General features: G+C 45.7%; 1 protein-coding gene across 3 annotated transcripts in view; it reads right to left on the bottom strand.

Moving 5' to 3' along the window:
• LOC138661950 (integrator complex subunit 6-like) overlaps window positions 1–13,573 on the bottom strand; it is a 59,352-nt gene extending 45,779 nt beyond the window's left edge. For all 3 annotated transcript variants that reach the window (XR_011317987.1, XM_069746980.1, XM_069746979.1), the window contains exons 1-2: window positions 13,275–13,573; window positions 12,686–12,763 (exon numbers count right to left, since the gene is read on the bottom strand). Coding sequence is in view for 2 of the 3 variants with exons in the window: in XM_069746980.1 (XP_069603081.1) it covers window positions 12,686–12,763; window positions 13,275–13,385 (189 nt within the window). In the remaining variant the exon portion in view is untranslated. The remainder of the gene's footprint in view (window positions 1–12,685; window positions 12,764–13,274) is intronic.
• Window positions 13,574–13,854: the final 281 nt, after the last annotated feature.

Below are 13,854 nucleotides of genomic sequence, written 5' to 3'. Positions count from 1 at the left end.
AGCCGAGAGGGGGACTTTCAGCCCAAAAAAGTGGGCTGAAAATCTCGGCTTATACTCGAGTATATACGGTATTTGATACACTGCTGATTTTACAAGTTTTCCCACCAACAAAGATTGAAGAGGTCTAATTTTTATCGTAGGTACACTTCAACTGAGAGACAGAATGAAAAAAAAGAAGAAAAAAAAAAAACAAATTGCATTGTTTGGTTTTTACATAATTAATTTGCATTATATTGCATTAAGTGTTTGACAATACTTTTTCCCCGCCGTATGCATCCCCCCAAAAAAAATTGTACCAATAAAAACAGCTTGTCCGGCAAACAAGCAAGTCCTCATACAAAGAAAGTTATATTTGGGCAGCACGGTGGCTCAGTGGTTAGCACAGCAGCCTTGCAGCGCTGAAGTCCTGGGTTCAAATCCCACCAAGGACAACATCTGCAAAGAGTTTGCATGTTCTCTCCGTGTTTGCGTGAATTTCCTCCGGGTTCTCCGGTTTCCTCCCACATTCCAAAGACATACTGATAAGGAATTTAGATTGTGAGCCCCATTGGGGACAGCGATGACAATGTGTGCAAAACTGTAAGGCGCTGCGGAATGTTAGCGCTATATAAAAATAACGATTATTATTATTATAATAATTGTCTAAGCAGAAAGACAATGATTATATTGAATAGTGCTTAAAAAAAAAAAAATTATAATTACTGTTTTTTTGATTGTTTTCCAGTGAGTAGTAAAAATTAGAAAAGTTGCATGTAACAACACGTTACCAATAAGCTCTCGGATACAGCCCTGCTGACGGAGATTGTAAAACTTAGGGCTCTCAGTATAGAGCAATTGTATTTTTTTTTTACCGCATGTACAGTATTTATTTTACAAAACTAATACGTCAATACAAGTTTGGTATCGAGCATGATTTCTGCAGAAAAATAGCATACTAAAAACTCAAACCCAGCAGTAGAATTGCTGTTTTGTTTACATTCCTGCCTGTAGAGTTAATACAAGTTTGTTAAAGTTACGATAAATGCTGAACTGTAAAGTGCTGCGGAATAAATTGGCGACATGGAAATACAAATTGCTCATATTTACACCAAAATGTTTCCACTATATAGCGAATCACCGTGGGGTGGGGGGAGAATATGGCTCCTGGAACAGAACAATAAGTGAAATTAATATGGAAGAAAAAAAAAAAGGTCATAAAGGCCAAAATGACGTAAGGGAGTCAATGAGGCCACCATCAGTGGCAAGGTTATATCTGGTATTGCACAAGAGCCACTAGCACCCACAAAGACATTCGGCTTTCCATTACAGAATGGTATATAGCAGCGGTATACAGCTCGCCTGCCCTCCTAACATGTTCGCTTCTAGAAATTATTGTAGTCCAAATGAAATGGTTCTGGATAATGTGACTGCTGGGTTCACACTGCGTTGTGTGAACCCGTTTAACGGACTACGTTACACCGCGGCATAACATAGTCCGTTAACGCCGCCATTACTTGTAATGGCGAACGCAACGCTAGCGCACGCTCACAATGGGCGTGCGCTAGCGATGTGCCGTCATTGAGTGACGGACCCGAGACGCGGCCTGCAGCGTTTCCGGGTCCGTCACTCCTAGCGCACTGCTAGTGCAGATGGAGCTAGCAGATGCTCCATCTGCGCTAGCGCAGTGCCAAAGTCGGCACTTGCGTTAGTGCAGTCCGTTTAACGGATTTGTTAAAACGCAACGCAAGTGTGAACCTAGCACTGTTCCTCCACCTAGAAATGTATGAGCAGACAATGGAGCATTACCCTTAACCCGTGCCTGGACAGTGTCAGTGTGTGGGGACAATGTGAATGGTAACACCCAGTTGTCAATCTATACATAAGACCCCTAGTAGGAGTAAAAGAGGAATAGCAAACCAAAGCACAGACTTTATGGCGATTTTAGATTTTCATCCCCTTGAACCGAGAAGCTTAGGATGAACATATTGAGCCCACACAAAATCCCCGCCAATGACTGCAGGATAATTCTCTTTTCTGGCCAGGAAGCTGCTTTCCTTGCAGGCATGAAGTGCAGCGGCTGGCCAGGAACAAACACAAGTAATAAGTCGTCCTGTCTATTGTTAAGCACCCATTACTTGCACTCAAATTCTAGGAAAAGGGAAGCTACTGCCAAGACAAAAAAAAATGCTGAAGACATATTGTTCAGTTCTGTCCCAGAAGAACCTACCCGGTCCATTTCTACAGTACAGGCAGATACAGGAGTGCCACTGGTACACTACGAAGGGGGCAGCGTGGGATGTCAGCAGTTTGCAGCCTTACCGCCTCTAAGAGCTGCGAAGAATGAATACCAAATCTGGCAGCCGTTCCTCTCTGTAAGCAAACTATCCTTGAGAAACCAGACAGTCAAAAGAACAGTCCCCGTGTGAGCCAAAAACAGCCATTCTGATGGAGAGGGACCATCAGAGGCAGGGGTGGGGGGAAACCTCAGCAACTAATAACCCAGACAATAAGCTGGATGAGAACATGGAGGACTTCAGCTCCAAGACCACAGTATTATCTTTACACAACACCCAAATCTAACACCCCACTGTCTGCATAAAGGCCCCGTCACACACAGCGAGATCGCTAGCAAGTTTTGTGACGCAACAGCGATCTCAGTAGCGATCTCGCTATGTGTGACACGTAGCAGCGATCAGGCCCCTGCTGTGAGATCGCTGCTCGTGTCGGAATGGCCTGGGCCATTTTTTGATCGTTGAGGTCCCGCTGACATCGCTGAATCGGCGTGTGTGACGCCGATTCAGCGATGTCTTCGCTGGTAACCAGGGTAAACATCGGGTTACTAAGCGCAGGGCCGCGCTTAGTAACCCGATGTTTACCCTGGTTACCATCGTTAAAGTAAAAAAAAACAAACGCTACATACTTACCTACCGCTGTCTGTCCCCGGCGCTGGGCTTCTCTGCTCTGGCTGTGAGCGGCGGGCAGCCGGAAAGCAGAGCGGTGACGTCACCGCTCTGCTTTCCGGCCGCTGTGCTCACAGCCAGAGCAGAGAAGCACAGCGCCGGGGACAGACAGCGGTAGGTAAGTATGTAGCGTTTGTTTTTTTTTACTTTAACGATGGTAACCAGGGTAAACATCGGGTTACTAAGCGCGGCCCTGCGCTTAGTAACCCGATGTTTACCCTGGTTACCCGGGGACTTCGGCATCGTTGAAGACAGTTTCAACGATGCCGAAGTCTTTCCCCTGATCGTTGGTCGCTGGAGAGCGGTCTGTGTGACAGCTCTCCAGCGACCACACAGCGACGCTGCAGCGATCCGGATCGTTGTCGGTATCGCTGCAGCGTCGCTAAAGTGTGACGGTACCTTAAGTCTCAACTCCATCTTGAATGCTGGAGGCCTCATCCAGAGATTTGTGTTTTTCAAGGACAGGCACCTATTATAGTCCATGGGGTGTTCACAAGAAATACACTGATTATGGAAACTGACCAAACACAGATGAGAATCACTCCCGTACAACAAGCATAGGGGAAAAAAGCAAAACAGAACAAAAAAACACAACAACTGAATGAGGCCTAAAGTGTTGCTTACATTGGCCGACCGATCGCCGTAAACCACCTATAAGCTACAAAAAAGTTGATTGAAGTTGTTTAACCCCCTTTGGGACCAGATTATTTCTCTCCTTCTCCCAAGGAAACGTAACTTTCACTTTTCCATCACTCTCGCCAATAATATCCATTTTATTATATCATACAATGAAATTGTAAAGAAGTGATTCCGCCATGATTGTGATGGTAAAAATGACTCAGCATAAGGATTCTCCAGGTCTGCACAATTACAAGGATATCATTTTAACAGTACTTTTTTCACTAATCTAAACATTTTTTATTTACATTAGAGTAGTGAAGAAAATGTAACCGGAAAATAAATGTGCCACCACCTTTCTGTCGTAGCTTTGTGAAATCCAGATTCTCATTCTCACTCAAGTCTGCAAATCTACAAACAACTCAATGTCTAAAACAATTATTTCCTATCAGAAACTGTTCCTCTCAGATCCCCAGGAGAGTTGTCGTTTTTTGCCCACGATTATGCATAAATCATTCAGTGCGGCTTTTTTCCTCCCAAATGCACAAGATGATTTCACAGTCCGCACCTCCCCGTTACTCCACGACAGTCCCATGTGATGGCAGAACTCCCAGCATTATGGCCGACGTCCAATGTTCTGTTCATAGATCATATAAAATGAAAGGCATGATTGGCAGATGAACATTTTCACTTTTTATATCTAGACACTGGTAGAAAGTCCACTTTGTATTTACTGTTGTGAAAAAATATTTGCAGTATCTAATCCAGGCTGCGATCGTTGTATCCGCATGGAGCCGTACAGGGAACCTCCCAGCGGTGCAGGCTTGTATCTAATCTTATGCACCTTATAGGGACGCGGTCAGCAGGATTTACCTCTATAAACCGCTCCCACCAATGTGTGACCCAAAACAACCTTCAGGAAAGATGTATCCATTGTGCCTTCACAGTGTGGCATGCCTCATATCAAAGGACAGACCCTGTGTGCAATGGAAGCCTCAAGTGTCCACTCAGTGGAGGCAATTTTGGCCAAGCCCAACCCGAATCTATTCATCCATTTCCATTTTATTAAATTTCTTCCAGCAGGGTGGCTCAGTGGGTAGCTACTCCCCTCTTGCACCGCCACCATTCCAGCGATGTCCGTGCTGGTCTCCAGGGTTCGCGTGACATCGGCCGCAGTGCACACAGGACATAATGTCACCAGAGTCCGTGCACACAAAGACATGGCTGGGACCGCGCCGGAGCAAGAGGTGGGTACATTATTAGACACTGGGGAATACAATATTTCATAAAGGGTTGTCCGATAAGACATTCACAGCTATGTATGCTGTTTGGGAGCGGTAATCACAGATGGCCTCACATGTGGAGCGCCTCTTGATTAAATGAGGGTGGACGCACAATTTAAACAGCCAGCCGTAAAATGTTATATCGCACTGGTCCACCATAGTGGGAGCTGCTCTAAACGGCTATCCCCTTTGGTGCCAGTCTTGGGCAGGGGACCCCCTTCTATGACTTAGATATAACTAGTCCTGATGTGGCAACCTGTAGCACAGTGGTAATCCTGGGCCGGGAGCGTCAGTGTGCACACGAGGACACATTACCATTAACCTGCAGTTTGCAGGCTACATCCTCAATTACTTCCCCATCAGTGCGGGTTATTTCCATTTATGCAAAGCCATCATATCAACTCATCTAAACTAAAGCCGCTTTGCATTAGGTTTTATGTCTGTACCAGTGACCTTCATGTAAATATGAAATCAGAATAAAAACTGGGAGCAAAATCATCCTGATCCTATTCATTCCTATGGGGTGCAGTCAGTAATTTCATCAGGCTTTCCAAAAGGAACATAAAATGATCAGAGTCAATCTACTGAAATTATTGGATCATAGGGGTTTATAAAAGTTTACCAAAAAAAAAAAAAAGTTTTAAAAAGGGAGTTTCCACCAAATATTATCAATGCCTTATTATTTACCCTGTGGCTCATCCGTGTGCTGGGGACTGTAGGACAACCAGTTTAAATGCCAACATAAGGATCACTCATCCTTTTGGTCATGCATTTACAGCAGACAATAGGAAAAAAGGTTGCCCAATTGTCACAATCATTTGTCAAAAAGGTCCCTCAAAAACAAAAGCAATATTCATACTTCTGGCCATAGTGCAACTAGATGTGCGCAGCCTCGCTCAATACAAAGCCGTGCAAGTCTAGTCGTAGTGTGGCCAGGAGTAAACATGTTGCATACTTGTGGTTACATTACCACTCTGTCTCACCAACGCCGTCACCAGAGAATTCACACAGCATGCGCCGCCATATAGAGTGACTGTAGACTTTAGTGATAAATCTGGAAAACCCCTTTAAGGCTAAGTTTGCACAAAGAAAATTTGGTGCATTCTTTGATGCTGCATATTTTCGCTGCACAAAATAAGCGATATCTTACGGTTCCAGAAAACTAGACTGGATGTAAAGAAATCTTCTGCCCACTCCACTTTATTATTATTATTATTATTTATTTTACTTTGGATGCAGCACAAACTTAAAATCCACCAGGTCAATTTCTCTTGCAGAAAATATGAATTTCTAGTGCTTCTCTGCAGTGGAAAGCCATCACGTGCACACGCTGAGTAGTGATAGCAGAAAAGTCTACTGTAGATACTGATGAGTTGGCAGGAAAAATGCAGCATAAAATACCGTAGGTGCGTTTATTTTCCCCATTCACTTGTATGCAGATTTAAATCTGCAAGGTAAAACTAAGCAATGTGTGCATGAGACTTGAGGAATCTCATTCACTTTGCTGGTGGTAGGAAATCCTTCTGGTTTTGTGACAGGTCTGGGCAGAAATTAAAAAAAAAAAAAAACCCAGGACAGAGTGCACAGCCCCCATCCAATCTAAATAACAGAAAGTATCCAAAACAAAGGGAAATAAGGAGACACAAACCACAGGAGAACTGGTGCAGAAATGTTTCAGAAAAATCTACAGAACAAAATACTAATCGGCGGAACTTACTGGTGACGCCAAAAAATGAATATCTATAGAAACATGACTTGGCCCAAGTGCTGCAATAAAACCAGCTGCAGCTTGAACCAACATCCAATATCTCCACACTGAATATATAGTAAACAGCAACTTGTTTGTAAGTTAATTATCCAGACAGGAGCAATCATTAATAACCTTCCTGAAAATGCCTGAAGTCCTGAAAGTCTATCCAGCTAGGTGAGATGGTACACAGCACCCGAACATCACAAGCGATTAGAGTCACCACGTGGGAATCCAAAACGGCATTTACAGAGATCGCCGCTCGGCCACAGATCTATCATGTGCCATGACTACATGGAAAACTTAAAAGCCATGATCGGGGAGATGAAAGCACCCAAACTTTCCCGGACACCTAGGACGGCACACCTACTCCAATAAGAGACAACACGTAGCGCAATCTTTGGGGATGGGGGACTTTTTTTTTTCCCCAGCTGATTGTAGTCCCAATTTTACTCTGCAAACGTGTGGCTTTTTAGAGAAAACATTTTGAAAAGTCTGACAGGTCGGATGACTACTCCAAGGCCGGTCCCTGGCCGCCTCTCCACGCCCCAGAGCCTTAGACTGACATGGGAGTTTTTCATGTGGTTCCAGGTCTGGCAGGAGGATTAAATGTTCACAAGTGTATAACAAATAACCACAGGTGGCTCCAACAGCAGCGTCTCAATGTGCCACAAAGAAAATGGTCTAGTTCTCCACAACTGTCCACAGAGTCCAGCCTTGTATGCAGCACCAATAATGCGAATGGGGCTGAGCTGCAATACCACACCTAACCTGTGGGCAAATGTGGCGCTGTTCCTAGAAAGTAGTTGAGTGGGGATTCTTACATGAACAGAACCGTACTGGATTTCACTTAAAATGGATCTGAACATTTACAAGATGCCTGAAAATAATCTCTGTGTGATTATAGGACAATGCTCACATTATAGAAGGGCAGAGCCGATTACAGTGAAATATCTCCAGGCTCACCCACTAATTATCTGTCATTATGTGCCAGTGAACTGTTCATGCGAGATCTCTCGAAATATCAATAAGCAGTTCTGCAACGCGCAGGAAAAGAGCACTACCATCCCCTACTAGAGACCCCAGAAAACCAGAAGTACACCTGTCGGCAGGTGCCACACTGGGGACACTACACATTTGGTAAGGAAACCTGCTGCCTGTCCATGCCTGTCATTCTTCAGAATGACCAGGTTGTGTTCCCATGGGGCGCATATATGGCAGATCCTCCTGCAGCAGGGTGGATGGAAACGTCAAAAGCTAATCCATACACTGCAGAAAAAAAAAATCCACGGGGTAAAAGTACCATCACCGTGGATCTGAAAACAATGACATGTCAGTTAAGATATTTTTATTCTTTAAAATATCACGCTTTCAATGCAAGAAATGAAATAAGCAGAAAAGTTTACAGCACTTTTGCAAATCCATAGAGAGGTTTTTTTGCCACAGCTTATAAAGCTTGGAAAAAAAACCTCCCTAAATCTGGGCACAGAAAATTAGCAAACAAATGACTAGATCATCCAGCTGTCACAACTTCCATTTTATGCTCTGTAAAGGTCGCCTTTACCCACCACGTCGCCCATACTCTCCGACTTGATTGGGACCAGATATGCACAGCCTTTTTTGCCCCATGTACTTCTTAAACTGCTCTCAAAAAGGGTCATCTGCCATGGAATGGGAAAAATCAGCAGCATAATACAACAGCAGAGAAGAAGAGTAGCCCTTACAGATCTCAGCTACTAGTTAACCTAGTAACCATTGGATTTAAGAATCTGCACCAAAGCTTCGGAAACCAACTTTGCAAATTTTTATTGTAGTTTCACCCTTTGTGATCCATCAGTCAGCGTTTCATCCAGAAAACACAATTTTTTTTCCTCACTTGTCATTCATATGCATTTTAATTAAATCATTTACAAGACCATTTACAGTTCATCTACCATATAATCGTCTAATTCTGTTTGTCTGTAACGGAAATCCCACGTCGCTGATTGGTCGCCACGTAGTTCAGTCACATTTACTGGACAAGTTCTGTCAGTCACAGTGCCACGTAGTTCAGTCACGTCTCCTGAACAAGTTCTGTCAGTCACAGTGCCACGTAGTTCAGTCACGTTTACTGAACAAGTTCTGTCAGTCACAGTGCCACGTAGTTCAGTCACGTCTCCTGAACAAGTTCTGTCAGTCACAGTGCCACGTAGTTCAGTCACGTCTCCTGAACAAGTTCTGTCAGTCACAGTGCCACGCAGTTCAGTCACGTTTACTGAACAAGTTCTGTCAGTCACAGTGCCACGTAGTTCAGTCACGTCTCCTGAACAAGTTCTGTCAGTCACAGTGCCACGTAGTTCAGTCACGTCTCCTGAACAAGTTCTGTCAGTCACAGTGCCACGTAGTTCAGTCACGTCTCCTGAACAAGTTCTGTCAGTCACAGTGCCACGTAGTTCAGTCACGTCTCCTGAACAAGTTCTGTCAGTCAGTGCCACGCAGTTCAGTCACGTTTACTGAACAAGTTCTGTCAGTCACAGTGCCACGTAGTTCAGTCACGTCTCCTGAACAAGTTCTGTCACAGTGCCACGTAGTTCAGTCACGTCTCCTGAACAAGTTCTGTCACAGTGCCACGTAGTTCAGTCACATTTACTGAACAAGTTCTGTCAGTCACAGTGCCACGTAGTTCAGTCACGTCTCCTGAACAAGTTCTGTCAGTCACAGTGCCACGCAGTTCAGTCACGTTTACTGAACAAGTTCTGTCACAGTGCCACGTAGTTCAGTCACGTTTACTGAACAAGTTCTGTCAGTCACAGTGCCACGTAGTTCAGTCACGTTTACTGAACAAGTTCTGTCACAGTGCCACGTAGTTCAGTCACGTTTACTGGACAAGTTCTGTCAGTCACAGTACCACGTAGTTCAGTCACGTTTACTGGACAAGTTCTGTCAGTCACAGTACCACGTAGTTCAGTCACGTTCTGTCAGTCAATGTGGTGTACAAAAATATTTGGGGTTGATATTGTTATCAAATATATTATAGTGTCGATGTACTTCTTTCATCTGATGATTTATTTAAATAGTTAGATATTCATGTAATGGTTTATACATATTTTGATGGTCTGTTTAATAATTTCGTTCAGTTGTATTAAGTTCTAGGAGCAATAAAATTTAATGACAATGTATATATTTTACCCAGAAAATCCAATGTATTCATTGCATTATTCTTAAATCTTCATAAATAAACTACATGAATATTCTAGAATACCCGATGCGTTAGAATCGGGCCACCATCTAGTTATGTTATAAAACAGCATTGCATCCGTAAAAGAGTCAGTCATCTGAACGAAACCTTAGCTCTAAATTCGCCGCATGTCAATTTCTGCTGCATAGTTTCAATGATTTAACTCTTTGCAATGCCTAGGGTGAGATTCACAGAAAAAAAACACGCAGCATTTGACGCATGTGGATGTTCATTAGGAGTAACAATATTGCTTATCAATCCTGTGTTTTCGTATTAACAGAAACAGCAGAACATTTAGCAGTGTCATTCCTGATGCCTCAATACTCCCATAAAGGCTGACTTCGACCACAATCATTGACTGCTTCAGTGATACAAATCAGTGTTAATTTTTTTTTTTAACAAAATGAACTGGGCATGATGGATTTTTTTGGGCTGCTCAACCATTGGTTACGTGTTCGGGCCAAAAAAAAAACCAACATGGCTGACGTAGTCTAAACTGGTCATCGGGAAGAAAAACACAAGTTCACCCGTCCTTATTGGTCTTGTTCAACCCCAGACGCTGAGGCAAACAGAGTTCTTTGTGTCGCCAAATCTCACAAGTCAGTTTTAGGCGTCTTCACCCACAATACCCTCGAATAAAGAAATACTACATAGCCAACCTAATAGACGGCAGGAGGCTCATGTTAAGGGGCAGCCCGGCACAGAAAATCGAATCCATCACCACAGACCCCATTATTAGAGAATCTGTAGCAGGCCCTTCATAAAGTGATGCCACAGGTGCCGATGCAAAGTACATGTGTATATTCAGAGTATATTCACAGAGTATATGCTGCGGATGTCTTGTTTGGATATCTAGAGGTAAAAACCAGCAGCTTACTGCAGAAGCAAAAGCAAAACAAGTGGGCTATTAACCAGGGATGTGAAGTTGGAGCCCATTTTGGTGGAGTCTGTCATGGAAATTGGGGAGTCGGAGGTTTAGCTTACCGACTCCACCGCTCTGCTTAACCCCATAATGCAGCAAATACAGTTTTGTTTTCCTCCTTTGCAAGATCCATAACGTTTTATTTTTCTATTGACATCTCCATATGATTTTGCTATGATTTACTAAAGAAAACGTGAAATGGCGATAAATGCACAACTCCGCCATTATCTTTTGTTTTATGGCATTCACTGTGTGGTAAAAATTATGCAAATACTAAGGAAGCTTGTAGAAAGCAGCTCGGGGTGTGTAGGAGCAGAGGACTTTAATATGACCAAACATAGTATCCAGAAAGTAAAAAAAAAAAGTAAGGGAGATGCGAGCACTTTACAATGTGAGACTTTATTGAAAAATAGTAAAATCAAGCTCCATTATACAGGATAAGAATGGCACCGTGTCGCAAACACACGCCGGAGTTCTTTGTCTGAGCTCAGGCAAGTTGTATATGTACACGGTATATATGTCTCCTATGAAACCCGGCCTGTGGCTGGACTTCATAGAAGTTACCTAGATGTCAGTGCCTTTTATGGGTCCCAACTGCCACGGGGCAACCCTTGCGACTGCTAGACGTGATGTAAAAGTGATTGGGAACGGCAGCGGTCTGAGCTAGCTCCGATCTCTGCTGTCAAGAGGCAGGTGCCTTCTGTATAACACAGCCAACAACCAACATGAATGGTGCAGGCTCAGCACCGCATTCTCCCCACAAAATATACTAAGGAAGGAAGTTGTTAACAAAATATTGCCCACAAAAATGCAGCAGAAAAACCTGTCTTGTTTTAAAGAAGCCCTCCCAAGTATATATTTTTTAATTAAATATTTGTATATGTGCATGTCATGTAGTGAATTAATATACTGCTCCTCTTCTCAGTGACGTCACCGCTCTGCAGACTCTCCGGGCCACACTGCTCTCTGTGTGACCCAGACGTCGGTGCGTCACAAGGCCGCTCTATAGACCTTCATTATAACAGCAACTTTAGGCTCATGCATAGATCAGATCGTCTGAAGCACTGACACGTCACCGAAAAGAGCAGAACAGCAGCGAGTACATTAATACACACTGAAACTGATGGAATCCTCGCAAGTACAACTGCGGCAATAGCAGCAAGCAAAACATGGTATTAAAAAGGCAAAAACATGGCAGACAGCTGCCCGAGAACAACATACACCAAGAGTGGCATGGCAGTAACCATACCGCCATGAGGAATCACTGCACCGTGACAGCTGCAGGCACAAAACACCATGGCGGAATTATTTGGAAACCCCCCACTGGTTTTCAGTATATTATATGGTAACAAACTGTGTCCTAAAAGATTTAAAAAAAAACAAAAAAAACACACAGGCCCACATACAGCTGTCAGTGGGAGGGTGCAATGATGAAAACTAGCTGTCATTGAGGGGTTAATGTGGAGCTGTCCACGTGTGAGGTGAGGGCTGCTGTGCCATAGCAGATGACAGCTCAGTGTGAGGCCGCCGGGGGAGGAGGCGCGGAGGTGACGGAACAGCCAGAGGATTATGGCTTCTGCTGCCAATCAACGCGCAGCCAAGCCAAACAGGAAGGGGCGTGTCCGGCTGCCAGCCTCCACCAGTCAGGAAGCAGCAGGGATGACGTCACCTCGCCCCGCCCTTCCAGCGCTCTCTCCGCCCCACCTCCATCTCAAGCGCTCGAGCCCCATACAAAAGCAAGATGTCCGCCATCTTCAGTGGCCGCGACCCGGCTACTCCCGCCGAAACCTCCCCCTCCCCTCCCAGCCTGCCCGGGCGCCCCTGCCCTCCCCGGCGGCCACAGTCCCCCCCTCCTCCCCTCAGGAGGACAGTGTGGTTTTGGATGGCGGCCTTACAGGTCCTCCCGCAACAAGCCGCCCCGGAGTCGGGTGTGAGCGGGGGCAGGCGGGGTGCGTTTACCTTGATGCAGTATGGAGGCTCGTCATACGTAACCAGCATGTACCTGTCGCCCCTACTGGCCGGATCCCGGGCGCGCAGCTGCGGGGACACAAACACAACACGGGCAGTGAATAGCACAGCACAGCACAGTACAGCACCGCACACAGTACAGTACAGTACAGCACCGCGCACAGTACAGTACAGTACAGCACCGCGCACAGTACAGCACCGCACAGTACAGCACCGCACAGTACAGCACCGCACAGTACAGCATCGCACAGTACAGCATCGCACACAGTACAGCACCGCACAGCACAGTACAGCACCGCACAGTACAGCACCGCACAGTACAGCATCGCACACAGTACAGCACCGCACAGCACAGTACAGCACCGCACAGTACAGCATCGCACACAGTACAGCACCGCACAGTACAGTACAGCACCGCACAGTACAGTACAGCACCGCACAGTACAGCACCGCACCGCACAGTACAGCACCGCACAGTACAGCATCGCACACAGTACAGCACCGCACAGCACAGTACAGCACCGCGCACAGTACAGCACCGCACAGTACAGCACCGCACACTCCCAGCGCCGCGCGTTACCTTCATGAATAGCTCTACCGCGCCTTTGGCAATATCCAAATACGTCGTCCCCAAGTACGTGCGCTGGTTCATAGAGGCGGACGTGTCTATGAGGAACAGGAGGATAGGCATTTTCAGCGCATGCTAGGCGGTGACCCACCGAGCGCCAGCCTGCTACTGCCGGCTATCGCCCCCCGGCCCGCTGTCTATTCGGGAGGGATGTGGGGGCGGGTTAGGGGGGTATTGTCCCCTCTCTGAGGTGTTATGGCTCCCCGGCCGCCGGACGGCCCTCCGCCCCGTGTACTGCTCACTTGAGCTCTGAGGCTCTTCACCGTGTTCACTGATAGATAACTTCTCTTCCTAACCCTCAGCCGCGTACCATGTGACCGCCCGGCGCCTTATTGGCTGCCTGGGTTTTACATATTCATGAGCAGCTCTTTCTAAAACCCATACCCGGGCATCACGTGGTCACACGCCGTCCCATTGGCTGCCTGGTCTTGGATGGATGAATATTCATAAGCTGAGCGTAGGCTTTTAGTTTGCGGAAGCCGCGTTGCTTTGTGGGAGTTGTAGTTTGACGGGGCTTTGGTCGGTGTGTCCA

Source organism: Ranitomeya imitator, chromosome 2 (genome assembly GCF_032444005.1).
Source record: "Ranitomeya imitator isolate aRanImi1 chromosome 2, aRanImi1.pri, whole genome shotgun sequence".
Lineage (NCBI taxonomy): Eukaryota > Metazoa > Chordata > Amphibia > Anura > Dendrobatidae > Ranitomeya > Ranitomeya imitator.
This window is presented reverse-complemented; position numbering and strand designations above follow the sequence as displayed.